We start from the raw sequence: 13,396 nt of genomic DNA, 5'->3' as shown, positions 1-13,396 counted from the left end.
TCTCATTCTGAGGTCTCTCTTTGTTGTCGTTTTTACTTAAAAAACTACAAGACGTTTTCCCAGTGGGCAAACAATGACAATTCCGTTTTGCGTCGTTTGGCAGTTGTGGTAGACGATATATTCCTATTCTCTTAGATGTCGTTTTCAGTCTAACTATAAACGACATATATCGTTTGCACAATTTTATTACAAGATGTTCATTTGTCGCAAGAAAAGAGTCTGGTAGTTTCCAACTGCCAACACCGCTTTGGCATTTTGGCGCTAGGTCATTTTTCCTATCGCGGAAAACGAAAGAAATTCCGATTAAATCATTTCTACGATTTTCTCTCCGTCCAAACACTCCCGACACCTCCATACTTCTGTAATCACCTTTACCGTACTCCATAAAAGCTCCACGATTCAAAGCGAAACGGCAAATTCATCAACCTCAATCTCAAACGAACATCTGATTTGCTGCAGAATTCTGCTCGTTCGAGTAAGGAAAGCGATCTCGGAATGAGGGATTTGTAGGAAGCGTTTCGACAATGGCGGAGCAGATGAGCGAGAAGAATGGTCCACAAGAGGTGGTGGTGGAGGAGGAGAAGAAGGGGAAGAATGTAGATCCGGAATTGTTCAGCTGTTTGCTTCAGCCCAAGAGCTCCGATTCCGATCCTGAGTACGTCGGAATTCGTCGCCTCCTGCTTCATCGCAAGGCCGAGTCCGGCGTTTTTCGCCGGAGAGTATGTGCTTCTTGTTTTGAGCTTGTTTTCTGTTTTGTAGGTTTTAGCTGCTTATTGAATCTCTATGATTGAAATGTCGATTCGGATTTCTGTAATATTAGTCTAGGGAAATCGATATGATCTGATTGTTTCTGGGGATTTGAAGAGTGGATAAGCAAGCTGTGGTTTGAGTGTGAGGTAGAAAATTTGCTTGGAGATGTCTTGGTCTTGTTATGATTGTTTGTTGATGAAAGAAATTAGGAGGAAATTGGACCCTTAGGTTCGTTAGTCTCGGTTTTGATCATTTCGAGCGAAATGGGAGAGATCCTTTATGCAATTATGCATTTATAAGTGATTGTATGATGGAGGCAACAAGATAATTTCTTTTTCTTTTTCTTTTTTTTTAATTTGGGATTTGAGGAAGGGTTTTAGAGGGCTTCCTCTTTTTCTTTTTCCTCTGCATTCTCAACACTTATCACTTTATGTGCATATGAATATTTATTCATGAGACCAGACAGGGGAAGTACGTTATAATGGGCTTCTGAAATTTGTAGATGGTTACTACTGTTACCAATTGACCTTTTTTTGATAATGTAATCCTGGTCAATTTGCATGTTTTGAGCAGTAGATTTGTTCAAGGACTTGGTTTTTCCTTGAATATTTATGTTATTTTTCTTTCCCATAGCTCAATTTAGTGACTTCCTATACTGGTTTGTGGTGAAGGATTGGCGATGCAATGGAAAAGGTTATGTGGCATATCATAATTACATTTGCAGGCCAAGGAATTGGGAAAATATGCAAATACCAAGTGTTAATAGCACTCCCGGAAACAGGTTGCTAGCAATTTTACTTAAAAAGAGTATGACTACATAGAATTATCTTCTGCAATTTACATGGTGATAGCGAGAATTTTTATTCTGTTTATCTGTGTTGAGGTTGTGGCTATATTGGTGTTGGTAGATTGGACTCGGAGAGAGATTGTTTTTGTGATTTTATTGTTTGGAGACTCGTAGTTTGTATGATTTTATCGATGAAAATCATCATTGTCATCATTATCATCATTATTAAATGTCCATGTTTGTTTTCTTCTTTATGGGGTTGAGAAAGGAAAATGACTTGTCATGGTTAGGAATATTACGCAGTGAAGATGGTTTTCCACATCCTGGGACTTTTATTTAAGCTACACCTACTGGGAACATTTAAAAGTACATTTTGATTTCTCCTCTGGTAGAATATGTCTCAGAACTGGTCATGTGTTTGTTCATTTGTTTGTCTCTGTGCCTTTTTATCAATTATTGAGCTTTTCTGGTACTATCATATTTTTCCAATGCTCAGAAACTGTTAAGAGGCTTAATCTTTGTGCGAGTTTTTAACTTGTAAGTGGCCTTTTAAAATCACGTTTCCATATAATTCTGACATCAGGATAATTTACTGCTTGATGCATCAGTGGGCGATGGGTTCAACCTCCAAGTCCACTATCCATGTTGTTTGATGTGGAAAGCTGGAGTTCTTCCAGGGTATGGCAACTTCTTTTATAGAATCTGAATTATTTACCTTAACGGTTTTCAAACCTTTGTTTGGAACATTGTCTATGGACTTGAGCATTCATATTAAGTAGAGTTTCTAGTGAATTATAGGATGGCTTTGTTTGCACAATACTGGACTCTCTTCTTCTTTTTCTCTTGTGCCATCTAAAATTAAGTTCATGGTTTCTTTACTGCAGGACCTGCAAAGTGGTAATCCAGCTTCAAGTCGCAGAAATAGTTTTAGTTCAACTGCTAGTGATAATGATCGCCCACGATTCCGTGGTGTTGAACCTCCATACTCGTTTGCAGGAATGCACTGCATCTTTGATCAGAGCAAAGCCTCGGGTAATTTTTCTTAAAGTGTAAATATTGGCTCCATTGCTGTATAATTCAAGTGAGAAGAAACCTGATTAGTTCTGTTGCAGTTACGGTTTTGAAGTTTGGTCACATGAGTTCTGATCTACTTGCATATGGAGCATCAGATGGAACGTTGACAGTGTGCAGTGTATCGGACCCACCTTCAATCATCCAGCATATGAAAGGGCATACGAAAGATGTTACAGGTTGGATTAACTGGTATTGCTTCTGTTGTCTCATCTGTGTCATAGGACAATGTATCTCTGTTCCTTTTTGGCTGGTGTATGTAGCTTTCTAGTGTTAAAAGCACTTAATTTTTTCAACACCAATCAATGGTCATTAGATTGGAACAAGCTTAAACACTCATCCAGATAAATAGATGGCATATTTTGACCTGAGTTTACCGAGCACCATCTTACTGCTGCAGAAATGTGGTGCCAGAGTAGATAGTTTCTATTATTAAATGGAATAAAAACACGAATAATAGAATTTGAATTTTCTCCAAAGTTCATCCCCGTCTTTCCAATGGAGAAAATTCAAGCTAACTTTCTTTGTATAGAATCTCAAGTTAGTTTGTCAATTGAATGTTTTCAATGAAGGCTAATATTGTGCCCATCGCTTAGCTGCCCTCTAATGCTACTACAAAAAAGGGATCAAGGTATTAAAGTTTGTGCTTCTAAGATCCTTTTTGTTCATAAACTTTTGTGGATAACCCCAAGGGGTTGGCTCAGTGGTGAATCACTTGGACTTAGTGCCTCAGGAAGCATTAGGTCTAAGGTCCGATTCTCATTGAGTGTTGTCAATTCCTTGGGGCCATGCCCGCCGGCTGAAGGCCTGGCATTTACATAATTTGTGTGGAGAGGGTGCTTTGCATAGATCCCGTGGATTAGTTGGTGCAAAGCCTTAGGGCGCCATGGTTATCAACAAAAAAATTAAAATAAAAATTAAAAAAATACTTTTTGTAGATTTCTTCTCAACGGGCTAACAATTTAAGCTTCCAAAACAACATAGCATCTTACCGCTCAAAATCTAATGATAAGACTTGAGAAGAAACCACTAGTGTTGAAGGGCAAACTTGACATCAGTGATTACATGATTTGCTGGTTAAATGATTTGCATATGATCTGGATTGAATAGTTCTCTTGTTACTGTCCCCTTTTAGGCATGTCACTACAGTTTCATTTTATTTTATTTTTTAGCAGATTCTTATTTTATGGAGGCATAATTTAATTAATCAAATTACCTCAATAAAAGGTTTGATAAGAAACATGAATAGACTATGAGAAAGATCGATATGATAATAAGTAGTTATAAGTTTAATTTCCTAATTGGTCCAAAGATTGTCATTGCTATTTAGACTAAATGCTTGATTAATGGCATTGAATATTCGGATTGTCTCCTTCTTGTTTGTCTTCTTCTCTCTCTGAATTCAAAGTTAGATTGGCGTGAGTTTTGTATACACATTTGCGAGGTCAACTCAAGTTGTAAACTCTCTCTTTTTCTTTAATTCTCTTACATTTCTCTTTTTCTTTCCTACTGTTGTACGTCAAGGTTGATGCCTGAAATTACTACAATCTTTCAGAGGCACACTACAGATTAGAAGTTAATTTGAAGTTATTGTTTATTTCCAGACTTTGATTTCTCATCCAACAATCAGTACATTGCATCATCGTCAGTGGATAAGACTCTGCGAGTATGGGAGATATCAAAAGGTCTTTGTATTCGAGTAATATATGGAGTTTCTTCACAAATGTGCATTCGTTTTCATCCTGTAAGTATACACTAAATCATCAAGTAATTCGGCTCTTTAAGAATTAAAACCCCCCTCTTGTAAATTTATTATCTTCGTAAGTCTAGTAAACATACATGTTCGAATTTTGTACCATCATCCTTGCTAGCCTGATCCTACTTATTGAAGTTTCGTTGGGTGAATTGAAATAGAATTCTGTGAAAATTGCATTGTTTACACGTAAAATATTGTTAAGGCTCCTCATTCCTCCCCTATTTCTTTCTTTTATTTATCTCCCATCTTCCTGGAATTGAATCTTGTTCCATCTTCACTAGTTAAACCTGTTCTTAACGCCTTTGGTCTTCCTTCGGATTACAGAGCTGCAGAAATTTATAATAGATATGTATTGTTTGGTCTCATTTGCTAATTTGTGACTTCATATGCCATAAAGGTTTCCCTTTTCTTTTCTCAATTTCTTTGATGCAGGTAAATAACAACTTTCTTTCAGCTGGCAATGCAAAGAAAGAAATTACGGTAGTCTCGTCATTCTGTTCATTGCTATATCTTGGAGTAAACCAAAATAAGTTTCCAAAAGTTTTTATGGGATGTTCCATCTTTGAGTTATCGAGTTAATTTTGCAAAGAATCCCTCAATTACTTGGTTTTGCAATAATATGTCTAATTCCAAACCTAGAACCTCCAAAGGAATATGGAATCAAATATAAATAAATATATGTATTTTTTGTTACATACATGCATGCAAGCTTTTATGTCAACTAGCCGAACATAACGTTACTGCTTAGCACACAGTCCTCATAAACAAAATCAATAGGCGTTGGAAGATTCCTAAAATAATTGTAATCAATATTTACTGTATATAGAATGTCGATAGGCTGTCATAATGTAGTAGATAGGCTGTCATAGTATCGTTCGGTTGTCAAAGAGGGATTTTAGGAGATATTTACTAGCTGTTTATTTCTCTTTAATTAGGTAGATTAGTTACCTTATTTGTACATAAGCGGGGAACTTTATATTCCCGTGTAATAGAGCATAATGTAGAGAAGTTCAATTTCATTCAAAAACACCTATTCTCTGTTTTTATGGTATTAGAGCGGAGAAAGAATCCTAGGGTTTGAACCTGCTCTTTCCTCCGACAATGTCTGAAACCACGTCCGAATCCACTCAGTCTCAGTCATCGTCATTGCGGCCTGAACTCCAAAGTGTTGAAAAGCCATTTGAAAATCACCCTCTACAGATAACCACTTCCGACTCAATGGAGACAACTTTCTCCAATGGTCACAGTTAGTCCGAATGTACATCAGAGGAAGGGGTAAGATCGGCTACATTATAGGAGATGCAAAGAAGTTTGATGTGAAGGACCCGGTTTATGCAATTTGGGATGCTGAAAATTCAATGGTAATGACCTAGTTGGTTAATTCCATGGCCGAGGAGATTGGTGCCAATTACATGTGCTACTCCACCGCCTAAGACCTGTGGGATAATGTGTCACAGATGTATTCCGACCTCGGGAATCAATCCCAAGTGTACGAGTTAACGTTGCGACTTGGAGAAATTCGCCAAGGTGAGGATTCCGTCCAATGGCAAGGGAAACAAGCCAAGTGAGCAGAACCCCCTCGTTGCAAATGAAAGCCGAGTCTTCTCCTGAAGTAAGGAGCAGTTAGACCATCTTCTTAAGCTGCTGAAATCCAATTGATCACCTAGTATTCCTGTCGGTTCCATGGCACAGTCAGCTTAAGCTTCTTAAGTTGCTGAAATCCTATTCATGAAACCCTTAGTACTTTCTATTCTTGCAAAAGCCGGCCCTTGGATCATCAATTCAGGGGCTTCTGATCATATGACAAGTTCTTCACATTTGTTTAGCTTATATTTCCCTTGTTTAGGTGCTGAAAATGTTAGAATAGCTTATGGTAATTTCTCACCAATTGCAGGCAAAGGACATGTTAGGATTTTTGAAAAAAATCACTCTCAATTCCTTCCTACATGTTCCAAAACTTGCTTGTAATCTTCTCTTTGTCAGCAAATTATCAAAAAATTCTAACTGCTCTATTCTTTTCCTTCCTTTCCATTGTGTTTTTTAGGACCAGAGCTCGGGGAAGACGATTGGAACTGCTAGGGAAATAAACGGATTGTACTACTTTGATGAGATTTCTTTTAGGAATAAAAAAGCTCAGAGATTAGGTAGTAGTAGTTCAACCTTTGTCTATGATCAAATAATGTTGTGGCATAGGAGATTAGGACTTAGTTTTCCATATCTTAAACATTTATTTCCTGGATTGTTTAAAGGGAATGATTGTTCAAAGTTACATTGTGAGGCTTGTCATTTGGCTAAAGATCATCAAGTTTCATTTCTTTTGAAACCTTATCTTGCATCAAAACCATTTTATTTATTTCATAGTGATGTTTGGGGCCCATCTAAGGTTACACACTTTCTGGAAAAAAGTAGTTTGTAACATTCATTAATGATCATACCCGAGTATGTTGGGTATATTTGTTGGAAAAGAAATCCGAAGTTTAACAACACTTTAGAGACTTTTTCCTCATGATTGAAAATCAATTTCAGACTAAGATTGGCATTTTAAGAACATATAATGGAACTGAATATTTTAACAAGTACTTGGGAACATTTCTTTTGGAAAAAGGTGTTGTTCACCAATCCACATGTCGTGATACACCGCAACAAAATGGAATTGCCGAAAAGAAAAATAGACACTTGCTTGAAGTTGCACGTGCCATCATGTTTTCAATGAATGTTCCTAAGTACCTTTGGGGTAATGCTCTTCTAACCTCCTGTTATTTGATAAATAGAATGCCATCTCTTGTTTCGAAATTCAAAACACCATTAAATTGTTTAAAAATAGCTTTTCCCACATCTCGGTTAAGTGCTGATCTACCTCTGAAAGTTTTTGGCTGTACATGTATGTTTACATATCAAATAACTTTCGATCCAAACTGGATCCAAAATCTAAAAAGTGTCTTCATCGGATATGCATCTAATAAAATGGGTTATAAATGTTTTAATCATGTCACAAGAAATTTTTTTGAGAGTATGGATGTAATCTTTGTTGAAAACCAACCTTTCTTTCAGAAAAATTCTCTTCAGGGGTTGAGGAAGATAATTTTTGGGAAACTATAACTCTACCTGTGCCAAATGTTTCTGAGTCAATGCCTTTAATCACTTTTGATAAACAAATAACTTGTGAATTTCCTAATCTTACTTTGCCTAATTTTGTTGCATCGGAGACAAGGGGAGAAGTACTCCAAACGGGCCATAGTATCCCTCATTCCGAACTTCAGGTTTATACCCGAAGGAGATTTTCACAAAGACACTACATCACCTGCTATTTCCCCAGCGGATGTTCAATATGATTCACCGAGTAATGGTTCTTCCACAACCACTCAAAGTAATCCGTCCTTTCTTCCTACTCCTTCTCTATCACTTGAATTGCCTGATTCATCCTCAAATGATCTTTATCCTTTCTTCCTACTCCTTCTCTATCACTTGAATTGCTTGATTCATCCTCAAATGATCTTTCACAAAGACACTACAGCAGTTTTTTCCCCAGCGGATGTTCAATATGATTCACCGAGTAATGGTTCTTCTACAACCACTCAAAGTAATCCATCCTTTCTTCCTACTCCTTCTCTATCACTTGAATTGCCTGATTCATCCTCAAATGATCTTTATCTTCCAATAGTTCTAAGAAAGGAACACGAATTTGCACTAGACATCCTATTGCTAAGTGAACGCAGGTTAATTGAACTGCCTTATTTTTATTAATCGAATGAAAGTACACTTAAATAGACTAGGGTTTGAATACCGAGTCTATTATCTTCTCCTAGGTTCACGGTAGAAAGATTTCTACTAGCTAATCTACTTTATTTGAATTTAAACTCTAACTGATAACTCTTAATCTATATAATCGGAAAATAACAAACTAAATAAAAAGCTCTTTGACTTTTTCAAACTCTCTCTAAAAAGATCTTATATGCTAACACTAAGTATTTGTCCTATGAAAGATTGTCAGACAATCATAAAGCATTTGTCTCCAGGATTTCTAATTTGTTTGTTCCAAGAACTGTTCAGGAGGCATTAGGTGATCCGAATTGGAAATCGGCAGTAATAGAAGAGATGAATGCTCTTAGGAAGAATGACACTTGGAGTGTGATTGACCTGCCAATCGATAAGAAGACAGTTGGTTGTAAATGGGTGTTTACCATGAAATGTAAAGCCGATGGTAGTGTGGAAAGATACAAAGAAAGACTTGTAGCAAAGGGATTCACTCAAACTCAAGGTATAGACTACCAAGACACCTTTGCTCCTGTTGCTAAGATAAATTCCATCAAAATACTTCTTTGTCTTGCAGTTAATTGCAACTGGCATCTCCATCAGTTGGATGTCAAAAATGCATTCTTAAATGGAGATCTGCAAGAAGAAGTTTATATGGATCTACCATCCGGATTTGAAGAATGTCTTGGGAAGGGTAAAGTGTGCAAGCTGAAGAAATCCCTGTATGGTCTAAAACAATCCCCAAGAGCATGGTTTGAGCATTTTGGAAATGTTGTCAGAAAGCATGGCTTCACATAGAGCCAAGCTAATCATACATTGTTCTTCAAACACTCAACTGGAGGTAAATTAGCTATCTTGATTGTGTATGTAGATGATATAATCATGACAGGGGACGATCTTGTAGGAATCAACAACTTGAAGAAGAAGTTGGATGTTGAATTTGAGATCAAAGACCTGGGAACTCTAAAATACTTCCTGGGTATGGAATTTGCTAGATCCAAGGAAGGCATCTTCATAAACCAGCGAAAGTATATTCTCGATTTACTTAAAGAAATAGGCATGACTGGCTGTAAGGCAGTAGATACTCCGATTGAGTCTGATTTGAAGCTAGAACCAGCCATTGCTGATGAAATAGTTGACTGAGAACGATATCAAAGATTAGTTGGAAGACTAGTTTATTTGGCTCACACACGACCTGACATAGCTTTTGTAGTAAGTGTGGTAAGCTATGCTTCATGCACTTACCTGGGACTGCTCATTTTGACGCTGTATTCAGAATTCTAAGATATCTCAAGGGAACTCCTGGGAAGGGACTTCTCTTAAAAAACAGAGATCACCTTCATATAGAGGCCTACACAGATGCATATTGGGCAAGTAGTGTAAGTGACAGAAGATCCACAGTAGGTTACTGCACTTTTGTTGGAGGAAATTTGGTTACTTGGTGGAGTAAAAAACAGAATGTGGTAGCAAGAAGTAGTGCTAAAGCCAAGTTTTGTTCAGTGGCACATGGATTCTGTGAAGTTTTATGGATAAAAAGACTTTTGGAAGAATTGAGGGTTCCTATACCTACACCGATCAAGGTCTATTGTGACAAGAAGGCAGCAATCTCGATCGCACACAATTCGGTTCTACATGACAGGACAAAATATGTAGAAGTGGATAAAAACTTTATCAAGGAGAAGTTGGATAGTGGTGTGATATGCATGTCTTACATACCAACCACTAACGATGTTGCGGATATTCTCACCAAGGGTCTTCCCAAGGCACAGTTCGAAAGTTTTATCAGCAAGGTCGCTCTGAATGACATCTTCACGCCAGCTTGAGGGAGAGTGTTGGAAGATTCCTAAAATAATTGTAATCAATATGTACTGTATATAGAATGTCGATAGGCTGTCATAGTATAGTCTGGTTGTCAAAGAGGGATTTTAGGAGATATTTACTAGCTGTTTATTTCTCTTTAATTAGGTAGATTAGTTACCTTATTTATACATAAGCAGGGAACTTTATATTCCTGTGTAATAGAGCATACTGTAGAGAAGTTCAATTTCATTCAAAAACACCTATTCTCTGTTTTTAATAGGACACTTTGATTCTGATTTATGCTCTCAGATAGAAATGGGCTCGGGATATTGCATTTCTTGGTCTTATATATGATGAATTTTGTGGACCATATTTAGTTGATAGCAATTTGCCCTATACACCAGGTGTTCAATTTCAGCACTGGGAGGATAATTAACAAAACAGTATTAGACAGTGAAGTCACCTCTATGGATCATGATCACACCGGTCAGCTCATTTTTTGTGGTGATTCGCTGGTGAGTCCAAGCTTATATCTCCATTTATTATCTTGTCATCTGATGGATTTTTACCTCCTTTATTGATAATCTATTGAGCTAACTTCTGTAGGGCTGTATATACTCTGTAAGTATGAACTCTCATACAGGAGCATTATCCCGTTCTCATCGATATCGAATTAGCAACAGGCAAAAATCTCCTGTCACAACTGTGCAGTACCGAAGTTTCTCACTTTTGGCTCGTGGCCCTGTGTTGTTGACGTGTACTCGAGATGGATATTTGTCTTTCTTTAGGTTTGTCAGCACATGTATCGTTGATTTCTGTTTCCCCCTCCGAAAAAAACAAAAGTTTATTTATTATGTTGCTCTTAGTGTTAATGACATGCTCTTAGGGTTATGCATTGTTGCTTTTTTGTTCTTTTTAAGTACTGGTAACCATTTTTTTTTCCTCTTGTAGTGTTGCTCTTGAAGTACAAGGTTACTTGACTCTTCGTTGCGCACTCAAATTAACTCCTCGAATACACAGCATTCGGGCTTCCTTCTGTCCTTTGCTATCCCTTGAGAAAGGAGAATATGTTGGTTAGTATTTTGCTCAGTATAGATGTCGTAACTTGTTTTGCTATCTGAAGTTATAAACGGCCTCTGGATATGGAATCTTTTAGCTTTGCGTAAAACGGTTTATGCATATCATGAATGAACCGTGGAAAGAAGCTGTATCCGTTTTTATTTGTTACTTCTTTCTGCCTTAGCTTTGATATAGTCTTGCTAAAATTTTGTCACAACGCTTACTGAAATTTGATTTATTATATCAAGAAATGTAAGGGTTCCAACTATTTTGTCATGTGCTGAGAACTTCCTAGAATCTTCTGTCTCAATTTCATGACCATAGTTTATTCATTTCACCGACATCGTGATTCTCTTTCGATGGTTAGTTGCGGGAAGCGAGGATTCAAATGTCTACTTCTACGATTTAACTCGGCCAAAGCATACATGCGTAAACAAGTTGCAGGTTCGTCTTTATCCGCTTGTACTAATACTTTATTGGCTCATCTGAGTTTGGTGTCGACTGAGACTGATTGAAAAATATGCGAATGTTAGGGCCATCGGTTTCCGGTTATGGATGTTGCATGGAACCATGGAGCAAACCTGTTGGCCTCATCTGATTTTTATGGCACGGTTATTGCGTGGAAGAGATCAAAGACAGTTTAAGACAAATGTATACAATAGAAGCTAGTCACACAAGATCATACCCTCTGGAGTCTCAATTCTCCATTTTGCTTATCTTTACAGAAACTGATTAACCATTTAGGGTGTCACTAAAGTGATGTATTATTACCACACCCATTAGTATAAGACATCAAAAGTCTTGTATTCTTCAGTGCTGTATTATTCATATAAGAAATGCTTGACGTGAAATTCAACTCATTATTGGAATTTTGATTTGTACCCTACAATTTGTCAAAACAATCTTTTTGGAATTTTGATTTGTACCCTACAACTTTTCAAAACAATCTTTAGGTGATTATTAGTGTTATTTTTTAATTAAAAATGGAATTTTGATCTGTACCCTAAAATTTTTCAAAACAAATCTTTTTGGAATTTTGATTTGTACGCTGCAACTTTTCAAAACAATCTTTAGGTGATTATTAGTATTATTTTTTAGTTAGATTAATTACACGTATTCATCTAGTTTCTATTTTTTTCCTCAATATATCGTCCCTCTATTTGTAGAAAAGGTATCCTTTGAATGTGGGAAATATGTTTCGGTTTCATCACTACTGCACTTTGTGTACGAAAATACAAATTTAGATATGTTATCTTTATTTTCTTGTCTCGGTGGCTGTCTCTTTACTATTTATTTGTCATGCCATCTAAATTTAAGAATCAGAATAAATTACTAAAAAATACTTAAGCAATTCAAGAAGCGTTAATATTTAATTAGAGGGACAGTCACCGAGACAGGGACAACACATCTTGATTACCAAAAAACAAGGTAAAAAGAAAAAATATATATATATTCTTGACAAGTTTCTAAAAAATTATTTGAGGAAATTTCTATGTTTTCCTTCAAAAACATGACAGGCGAATCTCTTTTCCTTAAAGAAAATATTATGTTTTGTTTTAGGGTTTTGATGTTTTTTTTTTTTTTTAAATGTTCATAATCTTTTGGAAACCATTTGAAGGTTATTTTTGAATTTTTGTTAGCCTTTTGGATTAAAATGTGTGCGAGTGATGAAAGGAAAATTGTAGTAAATAGTAGATTTATAAAACTAAATTAAGTAAATAATAGATTTTTAAACCATTTGAAATAAATAGTAGTTTACCATATAAATGATTCATTTGTGACAGGTAAAAAATCATTTAAGTGGTAAAAAAGTATTTACTAAAATTATGAAATTTCAGAGACACGATCCTTACATTTTTCTCAACATGTCTGCAAAAAAATGGCCTCAAAAAATGAAAAAACAAACGCTGTCAAAAAGCCCACGTAATGGGACGCAAATGGGCCGGGATGAGTCAAAAATTAAAATTTTTATTTATGTTTTGCATTCTTAAATTAATACACGATTTTTAAGAATTAATGCAACAAACGGCACCATTTTTTGATGAATATTCTATTTTTTTATGATTTTCTCTATTTTTTATCTTTGAAAAATAAAATAAAATAAAAATAATGTCAAAATATTCTCAAATTTTGTAGACACCATACTTACATTTTTCTGAGCATGCCTATAAAAAATGGGCTCAAAAGTTTAAAAAAGAAAAACGTTGTCAAAAAGCCCTCAACTCGAGTAGTGAGGCCCCTATAGACCAGGATGTGTTAAAAATTTATATTTTTATTTATGTTTTACATTCTAAAATTAATACATGATTTTTAAGAAGTATTGAAATAAGCGGCACCATTTTTTGATGAATATTTATATATTTTATGATTTTCTCTATTTTCTGTCTTTGAAAAATAAAATAAAAGAAAAACGTTGTCAA

At 36.0% G+C, this 13,396-nt stretch overlaps 1 protein-coding gene across 1 annotated transcript; it reads left to right on the top strand.

Annotated features, from left to right (window-relative positions):
• Window positions 1–209: 209 nt before the first annotated feature.
• On the top strand, window positions 210–11,862 carry LOC112093850 (WD repeat-containing protein 13). Its single transcript, XM_024173183.1, has 12 exons — window positions 210–719; window positions 1,422–1,531; window positions 2,146–2,215; window positions 2,422–2,569; window positions 2,650–2,787; window positions 4,213–4,352; window positions 4,797–4,844; window positions 10,322–10,432; window positions 10,524–10,705; window positions 10,869–10,990; window positions 11,344–11,420; window positions 11,510–11,862. Exons 1-12 carry the CDS (start codon window positions 525–527, stop codon window positions 11,618–11,620), a joined length of 1,452 nt encoding a protein of 483 aa, XP_024028951.1. The 5' UTR covers window positions 210–524; the 3' UTR covers window positions 11,621–11,862.
• The last annotated feature ends 1,534 nt before the right edge of the window (window positions 11,863–13,396 follow it).

This window comes from Morus notabilis, unplaced genomic scaffold (genome assembly GCF_000414095.1).
Source record: "Morus notabilis unplaced genomic scaffold, ASM41409v2 Scaffold45, whole genome shotgun sequence".
NCBI classification, from domain to species: Eukaryota; Viridiplantae; Streptophyta; class Magnoliopsida; order Rosales; family Moraceae; genus Morus; species Morus notabilis.
The sequence above is the reverse complement of the archived record's forward strand: the minus strand, read 5'-3'. Positions and strand labels throughout refer to the sequence as shown.

What these genes read in the sequence shown, in the direction of transcription:
- LOC112093850 (XM_024173183.1), top strand. Translation starts at nt 525, where the DNA reads ATGGCGGAGCAGATGAGCGAGAAGAATGGTCCACAAGAGGTGGTGGTG. An exon ending in AATAGCACTCCCGGAAACAG is followed by an intron (nt 1,532 to 2,145) that starts GTTGCTAGCAAT and finishes TTGATGCATCAG; the next exon opens with TGGGCGATGGGTTCAACCTC. An exon ending in TGAGAAAGGAGAATATGTTG is followed by an intron (nt 10,991 to 11,343) that starts GTTAGTATTTTG and finishes TTCGATGGTTAG; the next exon opens with TTGCGGGAAGCGAGGATTCA.